Source organism: Gossypium hirsutum, chromosome A12, assembly GCF_007990345.1.
Source record: "Gossypium hirsutum isolate 1008001.06 chromosome A12, Gossypium_hirsutum_v2.1, whole genome shotgun sequence".
Taxonomy (NCBI): domain Eukaryota; kingdom Viridiplantae; phylum Streptophyta; class Magnoliopsida; order Malvales; family Malvaceae; genus Gossypium; species Gossypium hirsutum.
In genome coordinates this window covers 59050861-59063762 of record NC_053435.1, presented here as the reverse complement: position 1 = coordinate 59063762, position 12902 = coordinate 59050861, and the positions used below count along the sequence as shown (strand labels likewise).

General features: G+C 33.7%; 1 protein-coding gene across 1 annotated transcript; it reads left to right on the top strand.

The window, feature by feature from the left end:
• The first annotated feature begins 8982 nt into the window (after positions 1–8982).
• LOC107943040 (uncharacterized) lies at positions 8983–12656 on the top strand. The gene is made up of 8 exons (XM_016876765.2): positions 8983–9201; positions 9277–9621; positions 9711–10146; positions 10566–10829; positions 11580–11749; positions 11852–11957; positions 12036–12161; positions 12361–12656. The coding sequence occupies exons 1-8, from the start codon at positions 8983–8985 to the stop codon at positions 12654–12656; spliced, it is 1962 nt and encodes a 653-aa protein (XP_016732254.2).
• Positions 12657–12902: the final 246 nt, after the last annotated feature.

Below are 12902 nucleotides of genomic sequence, written 5' to 3'. Positions count from 1 at the left end.
ATTTGAATAAGACAGAAGAAAATCGCGAAAAAAGAAAAATTGCAAAATAGTCTCTGCCATTGTGTTTATTGTTGTCTTTCCGAGTAAGTTCATACAATATAACTAGGTCTAAACTACTATTATGTTATGTTTAAATGTGTAATTATGTTTTATTTATAGTTTGAATTGTTTATGAATTGTTACATAAATTGATGATTGAATTTAATTGAAATGGATCAATTAAAAATGGAAATGTTTAGGTTAGATCTCAATGAACTTAGTAAAAGTCTTATATATGAGGTTACGGGTTGATTCCTGATGGTACCGAGCTCCAACATTTGTTGTGAACTCGAAGATACATGTGACACAAGTTTAGCCTGTACTGGTAACTTTACATGTATATTAAGCCCCCGCCAGACTATTTGTTATGTAGGTTTAACCCAAATAGGTAACCAAGCACTATTGTTTATGAATAGCTTAGTCAAGCAATTGGTAATTGTTGTGTAGGTTTAACCCGAATAGTTAACCAGACACTATTGTTTATGATTAACTCGGATGAGCAATTGATATTATTTTCATCTATGTATTGAGTTCTTTTACAACGTTTCATTAAGTAGAAATCAAAGATGGAAGTGTGAATATATGAAATTGGTGTTGGCAAATAAATGAAATTGATATGTATATGAGATACAAATTGAATTGTGGTGGAAAGATGAATATTTGAGGTTATATGTATGGATTTAAATTAAAAACCTTACTTATTTGACGATGTTGTATTATGCCTTAATAAGGTTAACTATTTTGTTTAGTGAATTGTATATGTTAAGCAATTGAGGTAAGTAGAAATTTATATTGTATAAGCTTACTAAGTATTTATAATACTTACCCATGTTACTACTTTTTTTTTTGTAGATTTTAGACATCTGGAACTTGTCGATCGGACCAACGAAAAGCACACACATTTTGTCTCCTGATTCGCTAGACTTTTGATGTTTCAAGCTTGGTTATTTGTGGCATGTAAATAGGATGATTAAGCTTTTGCAAGTTAATGAGTCTGTTTTGGTATAATTATTCATGTATATAAGCATGGTAACTTGCTAAATGATGATGATTTGTGGCAAAGTTTGCATGATGTTATGTATATGATCTAGTATGTGCTTGTGTTTTTGCATTGTTGAGTTTGGATATATATATATATATATAAACATGTGCACATGGTAACTTAAGTAAATGTTGAATGGTAATTGCAAATGTGAATGACAACCTTAAATAATGACATGTGTGTAACCTAGCTTGTGGTATAAAATGGTTAAGTGTTTCGGTATGAATTGTTGATTTATATTGATGGTTATTTTGGTGCCAAATATGGCATATTGCTTGTATGTTTAGTTGATTACGGAAATTGCAATTTTGGCATAGATTTACTCATGTTTTGAGACTATTCTAGTTGGTTTGGAATGCATTATAGGTCAATTTTGAAAGGTAGGTTTATGCTATAACAGCCTGCCCGGCGGATACAATATCAAGTTACTATTTGGCGTGTAAATTGGTTGAGTCAAGGGTAGAAAAATGAGTAAGTTAGAGAAATATTTGTTTTTATTAGGTGTGGCATATTCTATAGGATTCACCATTTGGCAAACTCTAGGTTTTGGTGAACTCTAGGGCTTGGTGGAGTATTCTGTTAAGTTATCCACCAACCCTGTAACAGCCCGTTTTAAGTCAAATCAGAATAGTGGTTTTAGGACCACAAATCTGAAGTCAAAAAATTTATTTTATTATTATTTTATTTCCTACAGCATGATAGTACTATCGTATAAAAATTTCTTTAAGAAATTTTACCGTTTACATGCTCAATTTGATAAAAAAAAAACTAAATTGCATAAAACACAAAAGTTGAGTTCTAGTAGCTAAAGGTATTAAATAGCTATAAAACCTTAAAGTAAGAGTCTTTATATGGTAATTAGACCATAAATAGTCATAGTGGATGTACATGGTTTGGCATTATTGAAAATTTGATTAATTTTAAAGGTTAATTAAGTAATTAAGTAATTAAATGAAAAACTAATTAAATATATTAAGCCATCATCTTTTCTTTCATCACTTTCAACTGGAATTAGAAGAGGAAAGTGGCCATTTTTGAAGCTATGGTTCGGCCACGCTTGTTTGGCTTGATTAGGTATGTGTTTTGTCTCGTTTTTATTGATTTTTATGTTTTCAAGATCGTTGTAGTTTAATCTAGCTAGCCAGGGGACTAATTTGTGAAACTGTTAGGGTTTTACCATTGATGAATATACATGAGTTTTGATGTTTGATGATAGAAAATGGATAGTTGTTATTAGATAAACAACTTTTGTAAAATGAATTTTGGTGAAATTGTCAAATAGGGACTAAATTGAAAAATAGAAAATTATACATGGTGAAATTATGAAATAAATAAAATATAGAGCTTGCTAGGGACCTAATTGATATTCGGCCATAGTGGGTTGTGGTGAAATTGCATAAATTTCCATTTTTATGAGCTAGGGACTAAATTACAAATAAATTAAAAGTTTAAGGGCAAAATAATAATTTTCTAAAATTTTTTGGGCTAAATTGAGTTAAATTTATCTGTATAGATTAAGACAAACCTCGTACGACTTTAGATTGAGGCAAAGAGAAAGTCTTGGATTAATCACCTCCACATGTACGTATACTCGTCGAGGTAAGTTCGTGTAATTAAATCATGTTTATATGTTTTTAATTGAATTTTACATGTGTTTTGAAATGTCATACATATATACCGGTTGCATATCCAACGACATAAGAAAATTATCGACCCCTGTTTGAACCTTAAGAATACTAGGATACAAATGACATGTCATTAGGGTTTACATGATTTGGGTGCTCGTCCTGAATGTCCTACTGATGGCTGAAGTCCGACATGTGTTGTGGATGCTCCACAGCTCGTGTGAGCAGCATTGTGTAGCTACGTTTTGACCCACAGCTTGTGAGAGCATACCGATTATAGCTCATGTGAGCATACATGTACAGGATTTGACGGATTACAGTTATATGATTTAGCACCCTATGTGTGAGCTATCTCGAGTATCTAACAGTATTCTAAATGATTCAACGGGTAATATTCTAATACGAAATGGTAAGAGTTCAATACGGACTATTACTGGGACATATACGAATTACATGGAAATATTGTTACATGGTATATGAAAAATTGAATTGGATGATACATGTTTATGAAACTTAATCAATTGTTCTGCTCATCCATGATTAGTGATTTATATATGTATTTACATGGCTAACATGGTTGATGTATATGTGCTTAGGCATTTGGCCAAGTTGTGTTGGGATATGCTATGTTACTTACCTATCATGTGACTAAATGGTAAGTTATGTTCTATGTTATACGAACTTACTAAGCTTAAATGCTTACTATGTGTTATTTTTCGTGTCTTATAGAGAATTAGAAGCTCGTTTGGGTTGGAAGCTTGTCGGAGTTATATCACACTATCCATCAGCTCTTTTGGTACATTCAGTTGTTTTAATTTTGGTTATAATGGCATGTATAGGTATTTTGGCTAGTGTTGGCCATGTGTTTTGGTTGTTGATATGACCATTTGTTTTAGCTTGTGATTTGGCACTTTGATGATGATATGAGCTTAGTTTATGACATGTAAATTTTAGCTTTATAATGGTTGATGAATGACTTAATATGGATGATTGATGGAAGATGAAATGATAGTTGATATGCATATTATATATGGCTTGTGACATGTTGGAATGTTGAGAAATTGTACTTTGTTTGAATGGCATATTTGGTACTAATTGATAGGTTGTGGTAAGTTAATTCAATAGCTTGAATTGATGCAAACTTAATTGGAAGTTGGTTGATTATTTTGGCCAAATTGATTACATGATTATACATGTTTACATGTTGTCATTTGAGGTGCCTAAGGGCATATTGGTTTTATGTGATAGTACCATATGTATATGACTTGTTTATAGCTTGATTTTGCATGATTTTGGTACATTGTTATGGCTTGTATACATGTGCATTTTTGGTTGTAGGTATATACATTGATGGGTGAGAAAAATGGCTTGTAAAATGGCCTATTTTCGTCCACACGGGTAGAGACACTGGTGTGTGTCCCTTGTAGCTTTTGAAGGGTTGCAAGTCAGGTTGTTGCACGACCTAGCACACGGCCTAGCACACGCCGTGTGAGGTTATTTTGAAGGGTGCACGGCCTAGCACACGGGCGTGTGGCTTGGCCCTGTGACCCAAGTCAGTGAGTTACATGGGCACGGACACGGGCTGGGATACGGCCGTGTGTCCCTACTTCGAATGCCCATATAGCCGAGGCACAGGAGTTTCTCTTGACCACGTGAGTCATACAGCCTGGCCACATGGCCGTGTGACCTTTGGAGTGTTGAAAATTTTCAATATTTTCTGAAAAATTCTCTGAGTTTTCGATTTAGTCCCGACTTGTTTCTAACATATTTTTAGGGTCTCGAGGGCTCGTATGAAGGAAAATATGTATGATTTGGATTGGTTTTAATATGATTATCAATATGATTTGAAATGTTTATAAATTGTATTTGTTTGAAGTAAATTTTCTAGTAATGTTTCGTAACCCTATTCTGGCAATGGATACGAGTTAGGGGTGTTACAAACCTAGATGATTTGGGTGTTCTTGTCAGTTTGCAGCTCGATAGGTGTTCTTTTGTAAATAGTATATGTTACGAAGATGTGATACATGATGTTAGAGTTTAGTTAAGACCTAGTTAGAATTGAACTAAGATACTGTAGATGATTTGACACTTAATTAATTCCTCATGAATTCCTAGAGCGATTGTAGAATTTCCACCAAGTTTTGTTCCTGGTTATCTCTACTATCAGACTAGCACGTTTGTACATTTTTCTTTTGCTTCTTCTTTTTTGCTTGCATTTTTGCTAAAGCTTCAGAAATTATAAGTTAGCATCATTAGCAAGAGGTTTCCAGTATTTAGTTGACACTATTGTTAACACCATATTATTGCTTAAGAAGTTAACAAAGGTCCAACCAACAAGGGCAAAAGACCTGCTGAGTAGATTACTGTGTTAGATTTTCTTGTAAGTTACTTTTTACTTCCATATGTTACAATTTTTTTGCAGTATAAATTGTGTAAGGTAAATATTTCTTTTAATAACGTAATTTTTTGGTGTTTGGTTAAGCGATGTTTAACCAGTATTGTCAACTTGTGAATGGTCAGTTCATGTTTTGATGTGAATACCCTCCTTGTTGTACAACCTTCGTACCATTTATATGTGAACTGTGATATGTGATGAAGAAGAAGGGGGTATGTTTGTGATGCCTCCGGTAGGGCAACTATATTGGAAATCGGACTAGTAGATCACAAGAAAACATACTTAATTGAATAAAATTGATATCAGGAGTTACAGAGATTTATGCTTATAAACACGTCTGATTCATATGAATTTGATTCTAAATTATGGGTCTGAGGTTAACATAATGATAGGTTTTGTGTAATATGTGCTCATTGTGTAAATTATCGTTAAATTGGCGGATCCCGTTTTTAGTGAAAGTAGTTTTGAGACCATAAATGAATGAGTAAATTATTATTATTTTATTATTTTAATGTCTAAGGTATGTTAGTAGAGTCGTATAAAAATTTCGTTAATAAATTTTGACATTTGCATGCTTAATTAAGTAAAAAGGACTAAATCATAAAATGTGCAAAAGTAGAGTTTTCTAAGTTAAATGTATCAAATAGCTATGAAATTTTAAAATAAAGGGATTTATATGGTAACTAGACTATTAATATAATTAGTGGACAAAGATGGGCATGAAACTGATGTTTTAATTAGTTTAAGTTAACGGTTAATAAAGTAAATTAATAAAAAAATGAAGTAAAAATAATGCAAAAGATGGTATCATCTTTTTGTTGAGAAACACCACCGAAATTAAAGAACAAAAACACCATTTTTAGGGTGGAACATTTGGCCAAGTTGATTTGCTTGCATGTAAGTGATTTTGATCCCGTTTTTAAATTTTTTCATATTTTTGAAGTCGTTGTAGCTTAATCTAACTAGTTCAGTGTAACGACCCAAATTTCAGTGGTGTCGGAATAGTGATGTGAGATCACTAAATCCTACATGTGAGTTTAGATATTAGTAAGTAAAAGTTAAATGCGATTTTAGAAATATTTTTGAATTAGTGAAATTGTGAATTAAAGGAAATTTTTAGATAAAATGAGATAAAAACGAGGTATCGAGACCTCTAATTCATAAATCGAGCCATAAATATTTTTAGAAATATTTATGGAATGTTACTAAGTTAGTATTAAAGTTTTGTTAAGAAATTTTAACATTTCGGTAGTCAATTAAACAAAAAGGACTAAATTAAATAAGATGTAAAACTGTGGGAAGTGATTAAATAGCTTAAATAATAAATAAGAGGGACTTAAAGAACAATTAGACTCAAAGGATAATGGCTGGACAGTTTGGGTATGTAATAAACAAGAAAACAATGTGAACAAGGGGTAAAATTGGAAATAGCATAAAGGTTAGTAGTTCAAAATGATGTAATTGAAAAATCTAGATATTTTTCTTCATCTTCTCCAGCTAGAAACAACCATTAAAGAGTTCTTAGATCTGGTTTCCAATATTTTACATGTAAGTCAATTCTTGATTATTTCTTGTAATTTTTGTGATTTTGAGACTTTACAATTAGGTCCTATTATCTAATTCATTAGTTTTTGCTTTTATGAATGATCTAGAAAGTTGCCATGAGTAAGAGCAAAAAATTTATGATGATTTAGTATGGAATTGGGGTTCTAAGTTTATTATATGATCATTTTATCAAGAGATTTTATAAGAATTGATTTTTGGGACCTAATTGTGAAAATTATTGTAATTAGGGTTTTGTGTTGAAACTTTAAATGTCAAAGGCTATGAAGTAGTTTATAATGATTAGATAAAATGATATTTGAGAGGTATTAGTTCAATTGATGAATAAATTGAGCGATGATTAAGTTGTAAAAACTGAAAAGTTTGGGGAAAAGTGTAATTTTGAAAATTAAAGGGCATAAATTGTGAAGTAGAATAGAATTGAAATAGATGCTAATGAGGGAATGATTTATAATTATAGACCAAGAAAATGAAGTGAATCATGGAAAGGAGAAATTGCAAGAATAGTCCTTAAAATTTCTACGACTTTTGCAAATCAGCCCAGGTAAGTTCATATGGCAAAATTTAATGTTTTGTTATGAAAATACTATGATTTGATAAGGTATATTATTGTAAATGAATATTATCAAATTGTAATAATTATGAAATAATATTTGAGTAAATGTACAAATTAGTTGGAACAATGGTTTTGAGTGCTTTCGTTCTGTGACCATGATGAATTGACGGAAGGATGTGATATGTGTTTCCGTATAAAACCATAGCTGGGCTATGGCACCGGTGTATTGTGATTTGTGTTTCCGTGTAATACCATGCTTGGGACATGGCATCGGTATAAATGAGCTTCCGTATAACACCATATTTGGGATATGGCATCAGCATGATATGTGATTTGTGTAAGACCATGACTGGGCTATGGCTTCGGTGTGTGATATGTGACTATGTGCAATTCCATGGTTTTACCATGGCAATGTGATAATGAAGCATTCAATTCCATTAGTTTTCCAGAATTTGACTATGAAAGTAAATGAAAAATGGGCCCAAGAGTTCTAATATTGGTGAATAGTGACATTGAAATCAATCAAATGAGCTTATTAATGATTTTTGTGATTTACAGGAAGGTTTAGTGAAATTAAATGTTATATGATTGTGTGCAATGTTCGGTAAGATTTATTTTTCTATGCCTATGAGCTTACTAAGCTTTTATAAGCTTACTTGTGTATGTTATTTTTTTTGTAGATTGACTTATATACATACGAAGGATCGGATCTACATCGAGGATCACACTACCCAGATTTATTCTGGTAACTTTTGTTAAACAACTTTTTGATTTATATGACATGTATAGGGGTTGATTTAATAATGTAATAGTATGAATGATTAAGTATGTAAAGTAAATTGAATGAGGTGGTTGTGTTTGTTAATGTAATATACATGTTTTGGCTTGAAATAGTTGATTGGTTGGACTTTATAAATGTGATTTTTGCAGGAAAATATTAAGAGGGTGAGAAAAACAGCCTTAAATGGCCTATTTCCATCCCCACGGAGAGACACACGGCCTACCATATGGGCATGTGATAAGGCCATGTGTCCACTGTAACTTAAAAATGAGAAGCAGAATGCTTAGGTTTAGGCACACGGCCTAGCACACGGGCGTGTTGCTTGGCCGTGTGACAAACACGGGCTTTAACATGGCCGTGTTATATGTTCGTGTGACTCAAGTTTCTTCTTGAATGCAAGTCAGAGAGCTCCACGGACATGTCCCCATCCACACGGGCTTGTGGCCCTGTCTCATGATAAAATTTTCTTAAGTTTTCTAAAAGCTTTGAAAGTTCTTAGTTTGGTCCCGATCTATCTCCAACGTATGTTTTGGACCTTGTGGGCCTTATAAGGGACTTTAAGCATGTGTTTCAATAATAGTTAATTTGAAATGAAGTTTTATGATCTGGTTTTGGGTGTGTTTAATTGTGTTTAATTTTGGTAATACCTCATACCCTATTCTGGCGTAGAATATGGGTAAGGAGAGTTACATTTAGTGATTTCAGAGCTTCAGTTTAGTTGATTCTTGGAATGTGTGTGATGTGTACAGTGCTTAGAAATACATGCCATATAAATCTGTGATAGTGTGATGTGTTTGATCCGATCAAATCCCTGTTTTTATTATAGATTATCTTCAAATTGAAAAGATGTCAAATAGACCATAACATACTGAGCAAGAAAAAGTTAACAGTAGAGTACAGACCTTTGAACAAGGAACAAGTAGTGAGGTTCCAATTTCCTTGATGCGAGAACAAGAACTCAAAAATATGATTTATGAATTTATGAATCAGTGGTATAATGAGAATGTGCGAGAAAGAAATCAGGTTCAGCAACCTTCTCCCTCTATTTCAACACCAGTAGTACCCCCGGTTGCTCCTTCACCTCTTTTAACAACGAAATCCAGTAAATGTTCTCTGTTTGAAAAGCTCAAAAAACATGGGGCTGAAGAATTTCGGGGAAGAACAGATGATGACACCGTCAAAGTTGAGTATTGGTTGCAAGTATAATGAGGGTTTTTAAACAAATGACATGCTCACCAGATGATTACTTAATATGTGTTGTGTCATTATTGAAAGAAAAAAACTTATAACTGGTGGGAAACAATTGAAGTAGTGGTACCGGCTGAGAAAATCACTTGGGAATATTTCCAGAATGAATTTAAGAAGAAATATGTTGGTAGAAGATATTTGGATAAGAAGATAAGAGAATTTCTCAACTTACGACAGGAAAACAAGTCAGTGGCGGAATATGAAAGAGAATTTGTTTATCTGAGCAAATATACTCGAAATATTGTACCCACTGAGGAAGAAATGTGTATTAGATTCGAGGAAGGGCTTAATGATGAGATCAGAATGATGATAGGGGGCAATAAGATACGGGAATTCATTTTTCTATCAGATCGTGCTCAGAAACTTGAAGAAGTATATAATAGAAAGATGCAACAAGATAAAGGAGTAAATAATCTTTCAAAAGAAGTGCATCTAAGTCATTTTTAGTTGTATCGGTGAAGAAATCTAAAGAGGAATTTAGTCGAACCACTTCAGTACCAGAAAGATCAGGAAAGGATAGACCAAGACAATCTGATTTTAGGGCATCCGACAGACCTGCTGTTAGCGTGGGTAGTGTGCAAAATACCCCAAGGCTTAAATGCCAACATTGTGGAAGAAGTCACCTCGGTGAATGTAGAGGTAAGTTAGGGGCTTGTTATAAATGTGGGGCCACTGACTACTTTATTCGAGATTGTCCCCAACTACAAATAGAAGAAGTGGAACAGAAAGAGAAACATACAACTCCTCAAAAAGGAAGACGTTCTAGTCAGAGTAGTGCTACAGGGGCAACTTGTTCGGGTATGAAAGATACTGCTAGTCGATTAGAAGCTAGAGCCCCTAATCGTACCTATGCCATTCGAGCAAGAGAAGTAGCGACAACTCCGGACATAATTGCTGGTACTTTCTATCTTTATGATGTTCCTGTGTATGCTTTAATAGACCCTGGGTCTACACATTCATATATTTGCACTATGTTAGCATCTGAAAAGAATTTATTTGTTGAGCCTACTGATTATGATGTACAAGTTACAAATCCTTTAGGCCAAAGTGTGGTAGTTAATTTAATATGTCGTAACTGTCCACTGAAAGTTAAGGGCTGTGATTTTCCCGTTGATTTGATGTTGTTACCCTTTCGAGAATTTGATATTATTTTGGGTATAGACCGGTTAATGAAACATGATGTAGTAGTGAATTGTCGAGAAAAATGAATCAGTTTGAAACATCGACAGGAGATATAATTTTGGTTGAGTCTGAAAATTTGGGTGATACTGTTAGAATGATTTCATCTTTTTCTGCTTAGAAATTATTACATAAAGGAAATGAGGTATATTTAGCTTATATTCTTGATACTCGGAGTTCTGAATCAAAGTCAAAGCAATTACCTGTTGTGAATGAATTCATTGATGTGTTTTCTGAAAAATTACGGGGTTTACCAACTGATAGAGAAGTTGAATTTGTGATAGACGTGCTTCTGGGAACAACTCCCATATTAGTGACATCGTATAGAATGGCCCTAGAAGAGTTAAAAGAGTTGAAAACACAGTTACAAGAGCTGTTAGACAAAGGGTTTATCAGACCGAGTATGTCGCCATGGGGTGCACCTATTTTATTCGTGAAAAAGAAGGACGGTTCACTGAGATTGTGCATAGATTGCTGGCAGTTGAATAAGGTAACGATTAAAAATAAATATCCTTTGCCTCGTATTAATGATTTATTTGATCAGTTGAAGGGTGCCGCAGTATTTTCAAAGATAGATCTCAGATCTGGGTATTATTAGTTAAAAGTAAAAGAATGTGATGTGCCGAAACAGCTTTCAGAACTCGGTTTGGCCATTATGAGTTTTTAGTCATGCCATTTGGTTTGACAAAAGCTCCAGCTGCTTTTATGGATTTAATGAATCAGATTTTTTAGTCTCATCTGGATAGATTTTTGGTTGTGTTCATTAACGATATACTGATCTATTCAAAGACAGAATCCGAGCATGCTCAGCACTTGAGAGTTGTGTTACAGATTTTGAGGGAAAAACAATTATATGCAAAATTCATCAAATGTGAATTTTAGCTTCACGAAGTGAGATTTTTGGGTCACATTGTGTCGGTGATGGTATACGAGTAGATCCGAACAAGGTGTCAGTGTGATTAATTGGAAAACTCCAAAGAATATTATAGAAATACGATGTTTTCTAGGGTTAGCTAGTTATTACCATCGATTTGTGAAAGATTTTTCAATGATTGCTTCACCGATGACCCGGTTACTACAAAGTAATGTTGAATTTGTGTGGTTTGATGAGTGTCAACGAAGTTTTGATTAGTTGAAGAAAATGTTCATAGAGGCTCCAGTGTTAGCTCAGCCTGAATCAGGTGTGCCGTATGTGGTATATAGTGATGCATCTTTGAATGGATTAGACTGTGTACTTATGCAGTCAGGAAAAGTGGTAGCATATGCTTTTCAGCAGTTAAAACCACATGAGAGAAATTACCCTACACATGATCTTGAGCTGGCTGCTATTGTTTTTGCTTTAAAATTTTGAAGACATTACCTATATGGGGAGAAATGTTATGTGTATACAGATCATAAAATTCTGAAGTATTTAATGTCACAGAAAGAGCTGAACTTGAGGCAGAGACGATGGTTGCAATTACTGAAAGATTACGATCTTGTCATTGATTATCATCCAAGGAAGGCAAATGTAGTGGCAGACGCACTCAGTCAGAAATCATCATTGCTAGCTCTACAAACATTAAATGCTCATTTGTCCGTTAATTAAGATGGTTCTGTGTTAGCAGAATTAAAGGCAAAACCGGTATTCTTTCAACGAATTCGGGAGTTGCAAGAAGAAGACTCGAAGTTGGTGTTGAAAAGACAGATGGTTCAAGACAACTTGAGTTCAGAATATTCCATTGATGATATTGGTATGTTAAATTATCGTAATAGAATTTGTGTTCTATATAATCTGGAATTGAAAAAATGATATCTTATCAGAGGCTCATAGTAGTATGTACTCGATTCATCCGGGTAGTACGAAGATGTATTGTGATTTGAAGAAAATGTATTGGTGGCCTGGTATGAAACATGAAATTTGTGAATTTATGGCGTTTAATCTGTTAGCAGGTAAAAGCAGAACATCAAGTGCCCACAGCTTTGTTACAACCCGTAATGATTCCGAAATGGAAGTGGGAACATGTGCGATGGATTTCGTATCTGGGTTGCCTGTGATTCCGAAGAAGAAAGACTCCACTTGGGTGATAGTGGACAGATTGACTAAGTCAGCACATTTTATTTTAGTCAGAACAGATTTTCCGCATGAAAAACTAGTGGAATTATATGTGTCAAAAATCGTGAGATTACATGGAGTTCCGATGTTTATTATTTCTGATCGAGATCCGAGGTTTATTTCGAGATTTTAGAGTAAACTACAGGAAGCTTTAGGTACTAAGTTAAAATTTAGTACAGCTTTTCATTCTCAGACCAACGGGCAATTAGAGCTAGTGATTCAGATTTTAGAAGATATGTTAAGATGTTGTATACTTGAGTTTGGTGGTAGCTGGGAAAGGTATTTACCTTTAGCTAAATTTGCTTTTAATAATAGCTATCAAGCTAGTATCAAAATGGCACCGTTTGAAGCTTTGTATGGAAGAAAACGTAAAACCCCG